General features: G+C 41.9%; 1 protein-coding gene across 1 annotated transcript in view; it reads right to left on the minus strand.

The window, feature by feature from the left end:
- Window positions 1–14,391, minus strand: part of LOC126337014 (atrophin-1-like) — a 272,907-nt gene that overhangs the window by 150,164 nt on the left and 108,352 nt on the right. Inside the window, exon 13 of the mRNA XM_050001316.1 lies at window positions 1,209–1,428. Within this exon, the coding sequence (XP_049857273.1) occupies window positions 1,209–1,428 (220 nt within the window). The remainder of the gene's footprint in view (window positions 1–1,208; window positions 1,429–14,391) is intronic.

Genomic DNA, 14,391 nt, shown 5'->3' on the forward strand with positions numbered 1-14,391 from the left:
TCAAGTGCGCGGTTATCAGCGCTCGTACAAATTCCAATGTTTTCACAGTCCAGTCACGCCACTTTTCCCGAATGATGATGAAATGACAAACACCCAGTCCCCGAGCGAAGAAAATCCCCGACCCGGCCGGGAATCGGACCTGGTACCTCATGATCCACAGTCATCTTGCTTACGAGGCAGATGTGCGAACTACTGCACCACTGTAGCACAGTGGCGAACACGCCTGCACAGACTACCTAAGTCCAATGTGTATTGAAGTTAGTGTTACGGAGCTTCAGCTTCTATCCTTGTCGAAAATGTAGTTAGTGTAAATTGGCTCCTGAAGTTGAAGATCAAAATGAAACCATCACCATAAAAATGGATTGTCTAAAACCGTCTACCGTCGGACGTAACAATAGCTAAGGCAGTTGAAAAATTGTGTGAAAATTAATTGCTGTCTGGATACTGTAAATCTATCATTCCAAATTTATTTCTGCGCTACAGGAGCTACTTTTGAATACCAGTAGCTTCCAAAGTAGTTTCTACCATTTAACTAAATAACGGGGAAAGAATTCTTTGCTTAGCACAATAACAATTTCATGTTAGTAAACTTTTTTACTAGTAGACGCTGAACCATTAAGGGTATCTTATTGGCTTTGCATTATTCTGTGTTTATAAAAAGTTACGTAGTGAATAGCAAATTGAATAAGGATATTTTGTTAACATTTGATTTCTCCTTTCTTTGACGACTAATTCGGTGAATGATTGATTGTAACTGTGCTAGATGGGAAGATCACGAATTAGCCTTTAATATTTATATCCCGAAGAGTTGAATATATTACTGTGGATTTTATTATTTATGCCTGAATATCGTCCTTTTATTCTGCGCTAACGATGTATTGTAAGAGGCATGACACAAAACTACCAAAGCTTCAAAGGAATAATTTTTTTTATAATTTTTTTTAATAGGTCATTGAGAGTAATATACCTATTGCGCCTTTTCGAAGCTTACAGAACTAAAAGTGAAATTGCCTGATGGTAGTATACGACTAAAATGAAGTGTCATGCAGCTTCTACGTGCATGTGGACGGCTTTCGCTTTTAATTACTGAAAGCTTTTGTTATTTGCCGCTACAGACAGTTGATTTGAAATGATATAGCGTGTACAGCAGAGGATATAATGAATTTTGGCTGGGCAGATTGTGGAGCGGATGCGCGCGGATGACTCACCCTTCCTCCTTGATAGGCTTGTCGAGGGGCGGCTGCGGCGGCTGCGGGGGCGGCATGGCGTAGCAGGGCGCAGCGGGCGAGTAGCCGGAGGAGACGGGCGCCGCGTAGCCGCCGCCCGGGTAGCCGCTGGCGCACGGGTACGAGTAGGCGGCGTAGCTGTTGGCCGCGGGCGGGTACTCCGCCTGCTGCATCGCGTAGCCTGGGTGGGGACTCGCGTACCCTGCGACATACCACCCGCCTTGCGGAAATCATCGCAAAGTGACAACACAGCGCCCACTCGGATGTGTTCGTAACGAAGGGAAGTTACTTCCGGCTTCGCTGCGAAATTTGTATCTTACATAGTAACAGATTATGTACAATTTGTAGCATACAGTAGCTTACAAAGTATTACTGACATATCACATTTTAAAGAGTGTTCGGTTAAGTTTTACACATCTCACAAAATTTAAAATCAAATATATTGAGATAGCATAAAAATGAGATAAATAATCCGTTACCATACTTATAGATGAGGCACGTCGACATCTTTTACTTTTGATGGCTGGTGTTTCACTTAAGGGCTTTGAAATTAACGTTCTGATGGTTGCGGAATTATGGACTTGTTTCGTCTCAGTGGGTTACCGAACGGTTTGATCAAGAACTTCTGAAGTGACTCGTAAGTTTGTAGTCAGTTTGGTTTCCTTTCCGGAATTTCATCTAACTTGGAACGGCATTCTCATATTACATAAAAGGAGGATAGATATTGATTACTCTTGAGCGTAATTAGTCTAGTTCAGTAACACAGCTTAATTCCACGAATCTCTACTCTTTTCTTTTTAAATTAAATTCATCCGTTATTAATTTACAAGTTAACACACCCACAATACAATAATAGTTAGACATACAACCTGTCCAGGAATCGTTTCAGCTGGCTTCAAGTCCCATACGCCCTACGATATTTACTTCTGCCCACTGCATAGGTCTGTCACTACGGATGTTTAACACAGAAACAGTAAGCGTTTTGCGTTCTACGCTCCTTCCACGTGTAAACGCGTTGGCTGACCGTGTCGATTCTAGATCAAAAGTCACTAAAGAACAAAGTACGAATCCACTCGGTGTGCTCCTACCCACAGCACTGCATTCCTCCCACATTGTCTACGATTAACTTGCTCAGGGTGTAGAACATCTTTGCGAAGACTACTGCGGATGATTCTAGTTGTTATTCTGTGAGTTTAGCTGAAGCTGTATTTTATCGCTTAGTCTGTGGCCTTATGAGCATGAGACTGTCAGGTCATACATTTTCCTGAAACACGCAGCTGTCAAGTGATTTCATTCTTTGCCTTTCTCTCTTTTCAACTTATGAGGGAATGACTGCAAATATAAGTGAGGATACTGTAAATAAGAATTTAAAGTCTACTTTTTTTATTTGTAACGGCATGAGCAAGGGCTATTGTGCGATGTTTCTACCAGGGAGAGAAGTATATTCTTTGAATACTGCTGTGAATCACAGCGCAAGCGACGGTTGTGAAAATCAGCATCCGAAAGTTCAAGGGATCCAAGGACAATTAATGATGAAAGCGGGCTTTTTAAACAACAGAAAAAATGACTTTTACACAGCAATGCAAGGCTCATATTTTTTATATACAAAGAAACACGTAGATCTGTGTTGGGTCAAAAACAAAAGCGTCTTTCGATTGTAAATTAAGATTATCAAAAGAAAAAAAATATTTGTTCTAAGTTCATTTATTTAATCACCGGTGAATCGTTTAAAAGCTATATTCCAAGCGAAAAACAAAAGTCAAACATAGGTGAATCATTATTTTAATACTGGTTTATTTAGTAATCAACTTGGAAAGGAAACAAATCTTTGATACAATTTCATTTCTCATGGAAAACATTGCAATATTTCTCTACCGATGCATTTTGAACACGACAAATCAGTAAATAATTGTAAGTACGATCTGCTTATAGCCATGGACCATAAGTACTTAACGAGTGTGATCGAATATATGGAGTGACTAACTACTACTGTGGCCGTGATTATTCAATATCGCCGTTGCAAACAAGAACGGTGTTGACTGGAAGTTAAACTTAACTGCGAAAGGTTGTTTTCAGAAATAAATTGAAGAGTGTCTCCAGGTGATCGTAAATACAGTTTTACCTTGGAGACGGTGGGTAGGCCCACTAAATAACGGTAAGAAGTACATAGAATTTATCACATTTGTAGGAAAAGACGTGTAAGACAACGATCGCAATAATTTATCACATTTACAAAAACAGACATAATAAGATTATGGTCGCCAGTAGCTGTGTTGACTTGTGGACGATATTGTGCCGATTTTCTTTGAATAGTTAATGTCGTATTTGAAGGTGTCACCAGTCTTTCAACTACTGGTTGACAAATTTAAACGGAACGTCTTATGCTTCGCTTTGACTAAGCAGCTTCCATCCTACTAATGGTTTTTATGTCAGAAACTTCAGTAAATCGTTTTCCTGACACATTGAATCACCATTACTGATACCAAACTAAACACTAGCGTCCGGTAGACATAGTTTACAAACTCTAAGCTTACCACCTGAAAGGATTGCAAACTGACAATCAGTGATAAACTATTATACCTAAAGCAGAATTACCGATCAAATATGAATTTCATGTATCTCACTTAATATCAATTCTTCTTATAAGTTATAGTAAAAGAGCTACTGGCTATATAATTTCGCTCCCGTGAGTTGTGGAAAACACAACAACAAAACAAGAGAGTAACAATCACTGATGTCATGGGTCTCTTGGCTAATACGAAACTTCCTTCAAATGTTATAAGAGAAGATTCATTCCTACATTTACAACAGTTTATAAACTTCCCTCTCGTTTTTTGTTCGTTCAAAGAAAGTGGAAAAAGCCCTTTCCATGTCGTGATTTGCTCTCGCCACATCCAAACGGCGGACACCACCGTCTTGGATAGGCTATAGCCATTGCGAAGGAGAACGGATTGCCTCCACCTACCGTAATCCGTGGGAGTAATTACTGCTGGAAGCACTTTCGAGGACAAAGGTCCAATGTGCGTGCAGCCTACAGCTTAATGCTAGCGATCGACGACTCGCAAATCTCCTCTTTCATCAGTGACGGCCCTAAGGGCAACGATTTATGGTATGATCAATCTTTGAAATTAACGTTCTCACATAATGGTCCACAAGAAGAGTTGAACACCGAAGGATGTTGTATCCAAAGCTTATCAGTATCGCAGCGAGCATTTCACTGTTTTGTGATGCCGACTATTTTTCTTTCATTTAAAGATGGATGGCAGTCTTAAGCTACGGAGTTATCCGATAGAATTATCAGCCATTTGGTACAGGATGTAATCCAATCACATGCCGATCGTTGTTAGATGAAATTTTACTACAGGAAATACTCATGGAAACACTGGTGTGATTACGATAAACATTTTCTCCCATGCGTTGATTAAATCTAGAACTTAAATGACAAAAAATTAAGATACACAGCCCTGCTGCGGAAAACGCAGACTACAATGTACGATCGACCACTAACGAGTGTAAATCAACTACAAAGAAATTGAACAATGTAAACCGCGAAATTCTCCAGAATTTGTTGCGACTAGATAAGGCATAGCTCAGGAGAATTAGGTCAGAAAACATTTCTTGTCTGATGGACGAGTCTCATATTCCCTCCTGATCGTACTTTTAAGTTCTCCGCTGTTTTCGTTAAGAGGGCACAGAGTACTTTTTAGGCTCTATATTATGTGAAAATCAGACCTACTTCTTTCATGCACTATTTATCTTGTACAAGTTTTACAATTTTGTGGTTTAGTACCAAATTTTCTAAAATGCTTCCTGAAATTCTGGTATCATTTAATCCCATAACGTACATGTCAAGGAGATCAAGTTTTTACCAGATTTGTGTGACATGATAGCTGTGATACTGAATCCATTCAGTTCCGCACATTATGTATGTTCAGCATAAAAAAATATTGTATATTTTAATTTCTAGAAGGAACGAAGATGATAATTTACAGCTGCTGGAAACCAGCAGTGTTACTCACATAGACAATATATTACAAGCAGAATCGCTCGAAGTAATAATTTTCCAGTTGCTTTGTCAAATACCAATGCTTTCTTATAACAGGAAGAAACGGGGCTTGGCAGCATACACAACCTCAACTATAAAATTCAGCATAAAGGCGTCAATTTTCATTCTAAACCCAATAATATATATCCAAGAGTAATCATAAAAGACTATAGAATTTAATAAATTAATAAAAAATCAATTTTTCCGTCATTCAGAAGTACCTCGTGTCCTTTTATCTCTCGACATTGTTGGGAAGCTTGCTTGAAAATCTGTGGCTGACGATTGCCTCATTTTTAACCAGTCTGACACTGATGCGACATTAAAACTTAAACTGTCTTTTCTCTCTCCGGAGGTGATACTCGCCATAAGTTTGAAACCGTTGATCATGTTCTTAAATAAGGTAAATGTTACAAAACCAATAGCTTGTTTGATGTGAAATTAAAAACTTTCACGGAGTATAAGGCCCTCCATTAAATTTCCCAGTAATGGGGAAGGTCATAGAAACAGATTGCAATGATACTAGCCAATAAAAGGAGACACACTGCGACAATGTATGGATAAAAACTAACGGCAAGCTAGCACTTCTAATGGATTTGGGAAGCTTGATGGAATGGCTCAGTTCGTAAGGTAGTGTGTAGGAAACGCAGGTATCTGGGTTCGAATATCGATCGGACAAACAGTTTTAAATCGTCTAAAATACTTTTCAATCTAAACATAGTACAGAGCTACAATTTTCTGTAGTGGCAGTGGTGTGGAAGAAACGTTGAATAAAATAGATTGATGTAGTGCTGTAACGATGAAGAAGTATTACATAAACAATGCTGGGCTTTGTATAAATAGATATAAAACGGAAAATACAGCGAAGCGCCAAAGAAACTAGTATAGGGCTGCGTATTCAGATACAGAGATATGTAAACAGGCAGAATACGGCGCTGCGGTTGGCAACGCCTATATAAGACAAGTGTATGGCGCAGTTGTTAGATCGGTTAACGCTGCTACAATGGCAGGTTATCAAGATTTCAGTGAGTCTGAATGTGGTGTTATAGTCGGCGCATGAGCGATGGGACACAATATCTCCGATGGAGTGGGGACTTTCCCGTACGACCATTTCATGAGTGTACCGTGAATGTCAGGAATCCCTTAAAATATTAAATCTCCGACACCGCTGCGGCCGGGGAAAAAAGATCCTAAAAGAACGGAGAACGGGACCAACGAAGACAGAAGAGAGTCGTTCAGCGTGACGGAAGTGCAACCCTTCCACAAATTGCTTCAGATTCCGATGTTGAGCCGTCAACAAGTGACCCATTGAACGAAACAACACCGATATGTGCTTTCGGATCTGAAGGTCTACTCGTTTGCCCTTGATAATAGCACGACACAAAGCTTTACGTATCACCTCGGCCTGTCAACACCGATATTGGACTTTGACGACTGGAAAGATATTGCCTGTACTGTTAAAGAGACAACCTCATGAATCCACTGACCCTGCATGTCAGCGGCGGACTGTTCAAGCTGGTGGAGACTCTGTAATGGTGTGTGGCGCGTGCAGTTGGAGTGATATGGAAGCCCTGATACGTCTAGATACGACTCTGACAGGTGAGACGTACGTTAGCATTCTGTCTGATCACCTCCATCCATTCATGTCCATTGTGCATTCCAGCAGGGCAAATGCGACAACCCACACGCCTAGAATTGCTACAGAGTGGCTGCAGGAACACTTTTCTGAGTTTAAACACTTCCGCTCGCCACCAAACTCCCCAGACATGAACATTATTGAGCATACCTGGGATGCCTTGCAACGTGCTGTTCAGAAGAGATCTCCATCCCGCCGTACTCTTACGGTTTTATGGACAGCTCTGCAGGATTCATGGTGTCAGTTCCCTTCAGCACTAATTCAGACATAGTCGAGTCCATTCCACGTCGTGTTGCGGAACTTCTGCGCGCTCGCAGGGCCCTGCACGATATTAGGCAGGTGTACCAGTTTCTTTGACTCTTCAGTATTTGAAACACTAAAAGAATGGAGAGATGATTAGTGTAAATTGTAGTCGGCCGATAACTGCGCACGACCTAAAGCACTTAACGGATAGTCTATCTGGACAAATATTAGTCACCCACTTTAAAAGAGTTCATTGGTCGATTTGGAGCGCTGTACGCGATGTAAAACTGGTAACAGGTGCTCATATGACCCATCATTATGGATCGTCAGTCATGGCAGTGAAGTGGATTGAATGTGCTAGTCGATTGCATGGAATCAGCGCAGTAAGATATATTGACGTGCAGACGTGACAGATTGACAGAAAGGAGCAATCATGATTGGACGTACCGATGACCACACCGTGGAAAAGTTGTCCGATTTGTTAATGGATCTAAGACGAGTGCCCAACATTTCTACAAGGAATGGCATACCACTCACAATGATGTAACACAGTGTAAGAAAGGCACTTGTAAACACATCCTAACCACATAATGCGGGGATGAGTGTCTAGCTTTATCAGGTACAATCAGTTTGAAACCGAACACGAATTGGTGCTAGCAATGTATGAGGTCCATCTCAACCAGTTTACGAGAGAAAATTGCGAAGGAAAGCGCATGTAATGCACATTCGGAGTCCGATACCTCACAGAAAGTCATTGCTCGTCACATGAATGCTGCACGCCTAAATGAAATGATGCAAGGGGTCGAGTGCAACGAAAGCCCAATGTTGCATTTAACCGTACTGTACGGAAGGTGCTGTTCAGTCATGTTGTGGGGATGTTTTTCGTATTACGACTTGAGGCCGCTCATGCTCTTTTCGATGGACATAAGCCAGGATGTTCGTTTTAACATTTTCGGTGGCCATGTGTTACCCTTCCTTCTACGTCTTCATTATGCTGTGCGTACTTCCGTCTTGCAAGATGGCAACAGCCGTGTTCACCGGGCTGCACGCATACGTTCCTGGTTTCAAGAACACTGAGGCACGCTCTCGCACATCGACTGGCCAGTTAAATTTAAATTACCCGAGCTTAATCCTTTATAAAGTCTTAGACTCTTTGGAATAGCAGATAAAATGTAGCGGTGGAATTCCCCATTACTTGATAGCTCAGAAAGGGATGCCTTCAGCTGGATACGGCATGCTTTTAGGCTCTCTTCCTCATCGAACCGAGACCACTATGAAGGCGGTGTTGTATAATATTTGCTTGATGTCTCCTTGGGTTGACTAATTTTTGGTATGGTGCGCTTATCAAACATAAGACCGACTCCGAGAACAAACGAACAGAACCGAAGAGATGAATGTTGCATTGTAGTGGTAACTGCAAAGTACATTAGAAAGTTCGTCAACTGACTTTCTCTGTGATATAAGACGTCTAGTAGGCCTATACTAAGAAGAAATATCGTTGCAATACATGTCATAAAATTAATCTTCTCGGGTGTGGCTTGTGTTCACTCACACGCTATAGCAAAACGTACTCCTTAGGCTTCTAACAATCACTATAACCCAAACATAATTCAAACTATACCCTTAAAGACGTTGTTGGTTGTCTAAGCTAATAGTTTTGGCTGCATCTACCTTATCGTGGACTGAGTAATAACAGTCTTATAGGCAACAATATCGGTAACGTAATTAAAAGGATTATGGATGTGTGTGATGTCCTTAGGATAGTTAGGTTTAAGTAGTTCTAAGTTCTAGGGGACTGATGAACTCAGATGTTAAGTCCCATAGTGCTTAGAGCCATTTTTTTTTTTTTTTTTTGAAAAGAGGAAACTACATTCGGTCACGTGAATAATAAGTTTTTCTCTTTTAACATATGAAAATACGCATCACAGAAAAATGTTGAACTCAGAAACTGAGACAATATCCTAAAGACTCGTATGTCTTCTATAACAGGAGTTGTAAGCTAGAATACGTTACGACTACGACAACACGCAGTGACATGCCCGAAGAACTGACAATAACATCTACATCATATTACGCAACCCACGTAATGGTGTGTGGCGGAGGGTACTTCCGGTACCATTATCTGATCCCTCCAACCCTGTTCCACTCCCGAATAGTCAGTGGGAAGAATGATTGTCGGTTAGCCTCTATATTGTCTCTAATTTATCGAATTTTCTCCTCTTGATCAATAAGCGAGATGTATGTGGTGGAAGTAATATGTAGTCTCACTGCTCCTGAAAAGTGCTGTCCCAAAATTTCAGTAGTAAATCTCTCCGTGGTGCACAACGCTTCTCTTATAACGTCTGCCAGAGGAGTTTGTTTAGCATCTCCGTAACGCTCTCTCGCCAGCTAAACGATCCCATGACGAAACGCGCCTCTCTTCGTTGGATCTTCTGTATCTCCTCTATCAGCACCACCTGATAGGGATCCCAGATAGATGGACAGTACTCAAGAATCGGGCGAACGAGTGCCTTATAAGCCAATTCTTTCGTGGATGACTTACATTTCCTTAAGATTCTTCCGGTGAATCTGAGTTTGGTGTCTGCTTTTCCAGCTATCGTTTTATATCGTCATTCCACTTATTTAGCTCTGGTTAATTACGCCTAGATGTTTTACGGTAGACGCTGTCTCTAGCTGTTTGTCATCAATAGAGTAGCTGTAAAGTAGTGGATTTCTTTTCTTATGTATGCGTAATACGTTACGCTTATTTACGTTAAGGGTCAGCTTTCAGAGTCTGCACCATTCAACAATTCTCTGCAGGTCGTCCTGCAAATTCTTACTATCGTCTGCTTTGGTGTAAACAGCTGCTCCATCTGCGTATAGCCTTAAAGAGCATCCGACGCTTTCTACGAACAAAGGGGGCCGCGCGGGATTAGCCGAGCGGTTTCAGGCGCTGCAGTCATGGACTGCACGGCTGGTCCCGGCGGAGGTTCGAGTCCTCCCTCGGGCGTGGGTGTGTGTGTTTGTCCTTAGGATAATTTAGGTTAAGTAGTGTGTAAGCTTAGGGACTGATGACCTTAGCAGTTAAGTCCCGTAAGATTTCACACAGATTTGAACATTTTTTTGAAACAAAGGGGACAGATAATTAAATGTGGCACCATGTGCAGAAATTAAAAAAGTGATTTCTGTGCAGAAACGAGCACACATTTTAGGAGAAAAAATAAGCAGATTAAGAAGAAAAATTAAATGGAAAAAGTAAGAAGTGCTGTGAGTCTCATGTGTGGCAATTACTATAGTGTTTCAGAAGATTTTCATTAACAGCTTCGAAAAGCAATTTAATTCGTTAGTTGCGGTAGTTTTGCACTTAAATTTGTGCCCAGCACTCTCAGCACCGACCCAGTTTTTTTCTTTATTTTGCATCAGTCCTGATGCACTCTCCATATGTACTGTATGCTTACCAAGAAGAGGTCAATGAATAGGGCAGCCGAAGATGACGGTGGCGGCCAGCGCGCGCACTTCCTGGCGCCGTGGCACTCTAACGAGAGCAGTCGCAGCCGACAAAGGCAGCGCGGCGGGGCGGCAGCGCGGCGGGCGCGCGGTCCGCCGGCGCGCAGTAATTGCATTTTAACATTGAATATCGAACTGGCGGCCCGTGTTTCGGGCGCGTAATGAGTCCCGCAGGTGCCATCCAGATATTGATTAGGCTCTAAACAATGAGCGACCTTTTCAGCACCGGCGTGCCTCGACTGCAGCGCCGGCCCCCGTTGTGTGTGCGTATGCATATATGTAGATCGGCTAATTTTTTGGCATTGGGCAAGGTTTTTTCCCCTGTATTTTTTTTTGTTTTATTACCCGGGTCGTTGAAAAGGGGGCAGCGAAATGAATATGTTGCTGCCCTGTGGGCAATGTCCGCGTTCTCTTTTTTGTCTGGCGTGCTCCTACACGGGCGGCGCCGCTGGCTGGCGCTACAGTCGTGCCACTATTCAACTGTCGCTCTGCTCTTCGCCGCGACTTGTACGAGCCAGGAAAAATTTCCTGCACCCCGTATTGTTCCGTCAACAATAGAAGACCCCAACTATGCTTTACCGCTTTTTGTTTTCCGTAGCCACATTATATTTCCGGCTGACCCGTGACATGTTTCGTAGCCTCTTTTAGAAATAAAAAAAAAACTGCTTTTGTGCTGTAGGAATGGGTTTTTATCCATCTTGAGGATGTTAGCTCTTTACTATCTTTCATTAAAATAAACATGATATAATGTTGTATAGGATGTATAGGCATCGTAGACAGCTTACGAATTTTTGATTATATCTTTTAAAGGTACATTTATGTTTCATCTCCTGGTAATTTTATGGCATTCACGGTAAACTGCCTTTTTTTCTTCGCGAAGAAGCTGCAGGTCAGTAGCTTTCGCTGTGTGATTTAAATAATACGCTTGGTGCGTCATGTCCGTTTATGCAGTGGCTTTACCTCCCATCTTGAAATTTTTAAACAGTTTCCGTACCTTAGTCGGTGAAAACAGAACCTTTATAGCATCACTTCTGCCTGTCTGTGTGTCTGTCTGTTTGTCCCTCTGTCCGATAAGACTCTTTCTCTGAGGCAGGGGTATCAAGTTGATATTTATGTCACATACTGAAGTCTGTGGTCACTTTGTAGCGTAAAAAATTAAACCTTCTAAGTCAACGCAACGAAAAGGTAGGGCCATTTATGTCACATATTTTGATAATCGCAAACTCAATCATCAAAACCTATAGCGTACTGCCCAGTCACCTACAATCATGAAATGTGGCAAAAAGCAAGGTTTCACAGTAGAAGTAACGGAAAGAATCAGAAAATTGTTAATTTGCAGTCATGTCATACGAAAATATTTATTTTGCCATTTGTTATCCGACGTCAAACATGAAACTGAAGCAGTCAGTTGTTCTGCTTTAAAGCTGACTGGGTCGCAGTGGTAAAAACCAAACATCAGGCAAGGAATGACTTTGCTCTTCATATGATTCGTTTCGGAATTTATGCACCATCTGATATCGAGGAGCGATTCCTGCGCGGTGGTAAGGCGTTTAAAGTTGTATGCGAAACAAACATTCGCAGGTCTGGGAATGTTGGTTTCACAGAATGGTTCAAACGGCTCTGAGCACTATGGCACTTAACATCTGAGGTCATCAGTCCCCTAGAACTTAGAACTTCTGAAACCTAACTAACGTAAGGACATCACACATATCCATGCCACACGTAGGATTCGAACCTGCGACCGTAGCAGCAGCGCGGTTCCGGACTGAAGGGCCTAGAACCGCTCGGTCATCCGGGCTGGCGTTGGTTTTACATATTACTTAAACCGCCATATCTTCGTGCAGCAATCGCTCCTTGCTATCTGTTGATGGATAAATTCCGAAAGCGTCATATGAACAGTAAAGTCATTCCTTGCCTGGTGTTCGACTTCTATCATTGCCACTCACTCAGCGTGAATGCAGAGTTACTGTTTATTGTAATAATGGTCGTCCTGCTCCCGCCTTACTTTACTTCGCACGTCTATTATTTAAATTAAAACATTCTCGAAAATCTTGGATTCCCTAGTACTGACATGTTGCCAGTAGAAGTGTCGCTAACAGGCAAAAACGGTCGAGAGTTTCGATTCCCAGACTGGATGAACTGTCTATAAAGGCTGTTTCAAAAAGAACTTTACAACTTTAAAAATTCATATAAATTTATTGAAAGAAGATAGGGAGCTGGGTTGAGTGCTATTTTGTAGGTAAACACATCAAGTTTTTTCTTTTACCTTAAACTAAAACTGTTGTATGTATTTCCGTTGGTTATCCTGCACACATCCCATCGGAAGTCAATTTCTTCCCAAACTCACTGTAGTGTTGCAGGTGTAACTTGCTCAGTAGCGGCGTCAATTCTTGCTCTACGTTCAGGTAAAGAAGCCGACACATGAGGTACAAACGCGATACCCGTGATGAATACCCATAAAAATCGAGTGGTATCAGGTCTGGGGAACGTGGTGGCCACGAATTGGCGCCTCACGGCCACTCCTTTGATCTGGAAAGCGGTCACTGAGAAAATCCCGGACGCCAGTCAGCTAGGTAGTGGGATGGTGCACCAAGTTGTATGAAGTAAACATTTCATTCTTGGTCATCCTCATCGATCTATAGTATCAGAAATTGTTGTAACTACACTAACCCATTGATGGTTCTCTTACCGAAAATAAGGACCCGTACGTTTTGTTCATGCTCAATGCACAAAAAACGTTCAGTTTAGGGCTATCACGAACATGTTGCAATGTTTGATGTGGATTTTCGCTGTCTCATATCCTACGTGCGTTAACCTTGTCACTTAAATGAAAAGTCGATTCATCAGAAAAAAGATGATTTTGTCCAAGAAATGTTCTTCCTCATGTAATCGATTTAACATATCCACACAGAAGTTCTTACGTGCACTTTTATCAGTGTCTTTTATTGCTTGAACGATCGTCAATCTGTGCGGTTCCCAATGCAAATGGTTTCTCAATACATGCCATACAGTCGTATGTGGGAACTGCAATTCGCGAGATGCGCGCCGGGTCGATTTTGTAAGGCTGTTGAGAAAACGTCGTCTCACTCGCTCAACGACGTCGCCAGATGTGCAGGGACGACCTGATGTTTTCCCATGTCTTACCGAGCACCCTATTTCTACGAAACATTTATGCCACTCATAAAGTATAGGACTACTAGGAGGATCTTTAGCGTACTTAATACGGAAATTACGCTGAACTGTGTCGCCGACTTCGATTCTTCAAACCAAAACACACAGCTTGGACGCTCGGGTCCAGTGAAGGCAGCTATCTTTAACGCAACTGCCGCTAGCGCTCCCTACGATGCGCTTCGACACTAGCGAACTAAGCGATACAAAACTTGATGTATTTCCCTACAAACTGACACTACAGTCACCCCTGTAGGTACTATGAATTAAATTGTATGAATTTTCAAAATTGTAAAGTCCTTTATGACACACCCTGTTTGCACGGAACCTCCAGTGCGCGAGTCCTACTCACACCTGGCCAATGTTGTTGTTGTTGTTGCTGTTGTTTTAATCATGACGACCCTCAGCTGCCTCTCAGTGGCCATCTCATTTCGCGTGTCCTCACGACGAGTTAAGAGAAGTTTGTAGGGATGGGACGTAATATGTCCTACTTACACGTTCTTAACACGTAAGAGACACTACAAATTTCAGTACCTTGTGTAAAACTGCAATTAGAAGAACTTTTACATGTTAAATATAGATAATTATTT

The sequence above is a fragment of the Schistocerca gregaria genome, chromosome 1, assembly GCF_023897955.1.
Source record: "Schistocerca gregaria isolate iqSchGreg1 chromosome 1, iqSchGreg1.2, whole genome shotgun sequence".
NCBI classification, from domain to species: domain Eukaryota; kingdom Metazoa; phylum Arthropoda; class Insecta; order Orthoptera; family Acrididae; genus Schistocerca; species Schistocerca gregaria.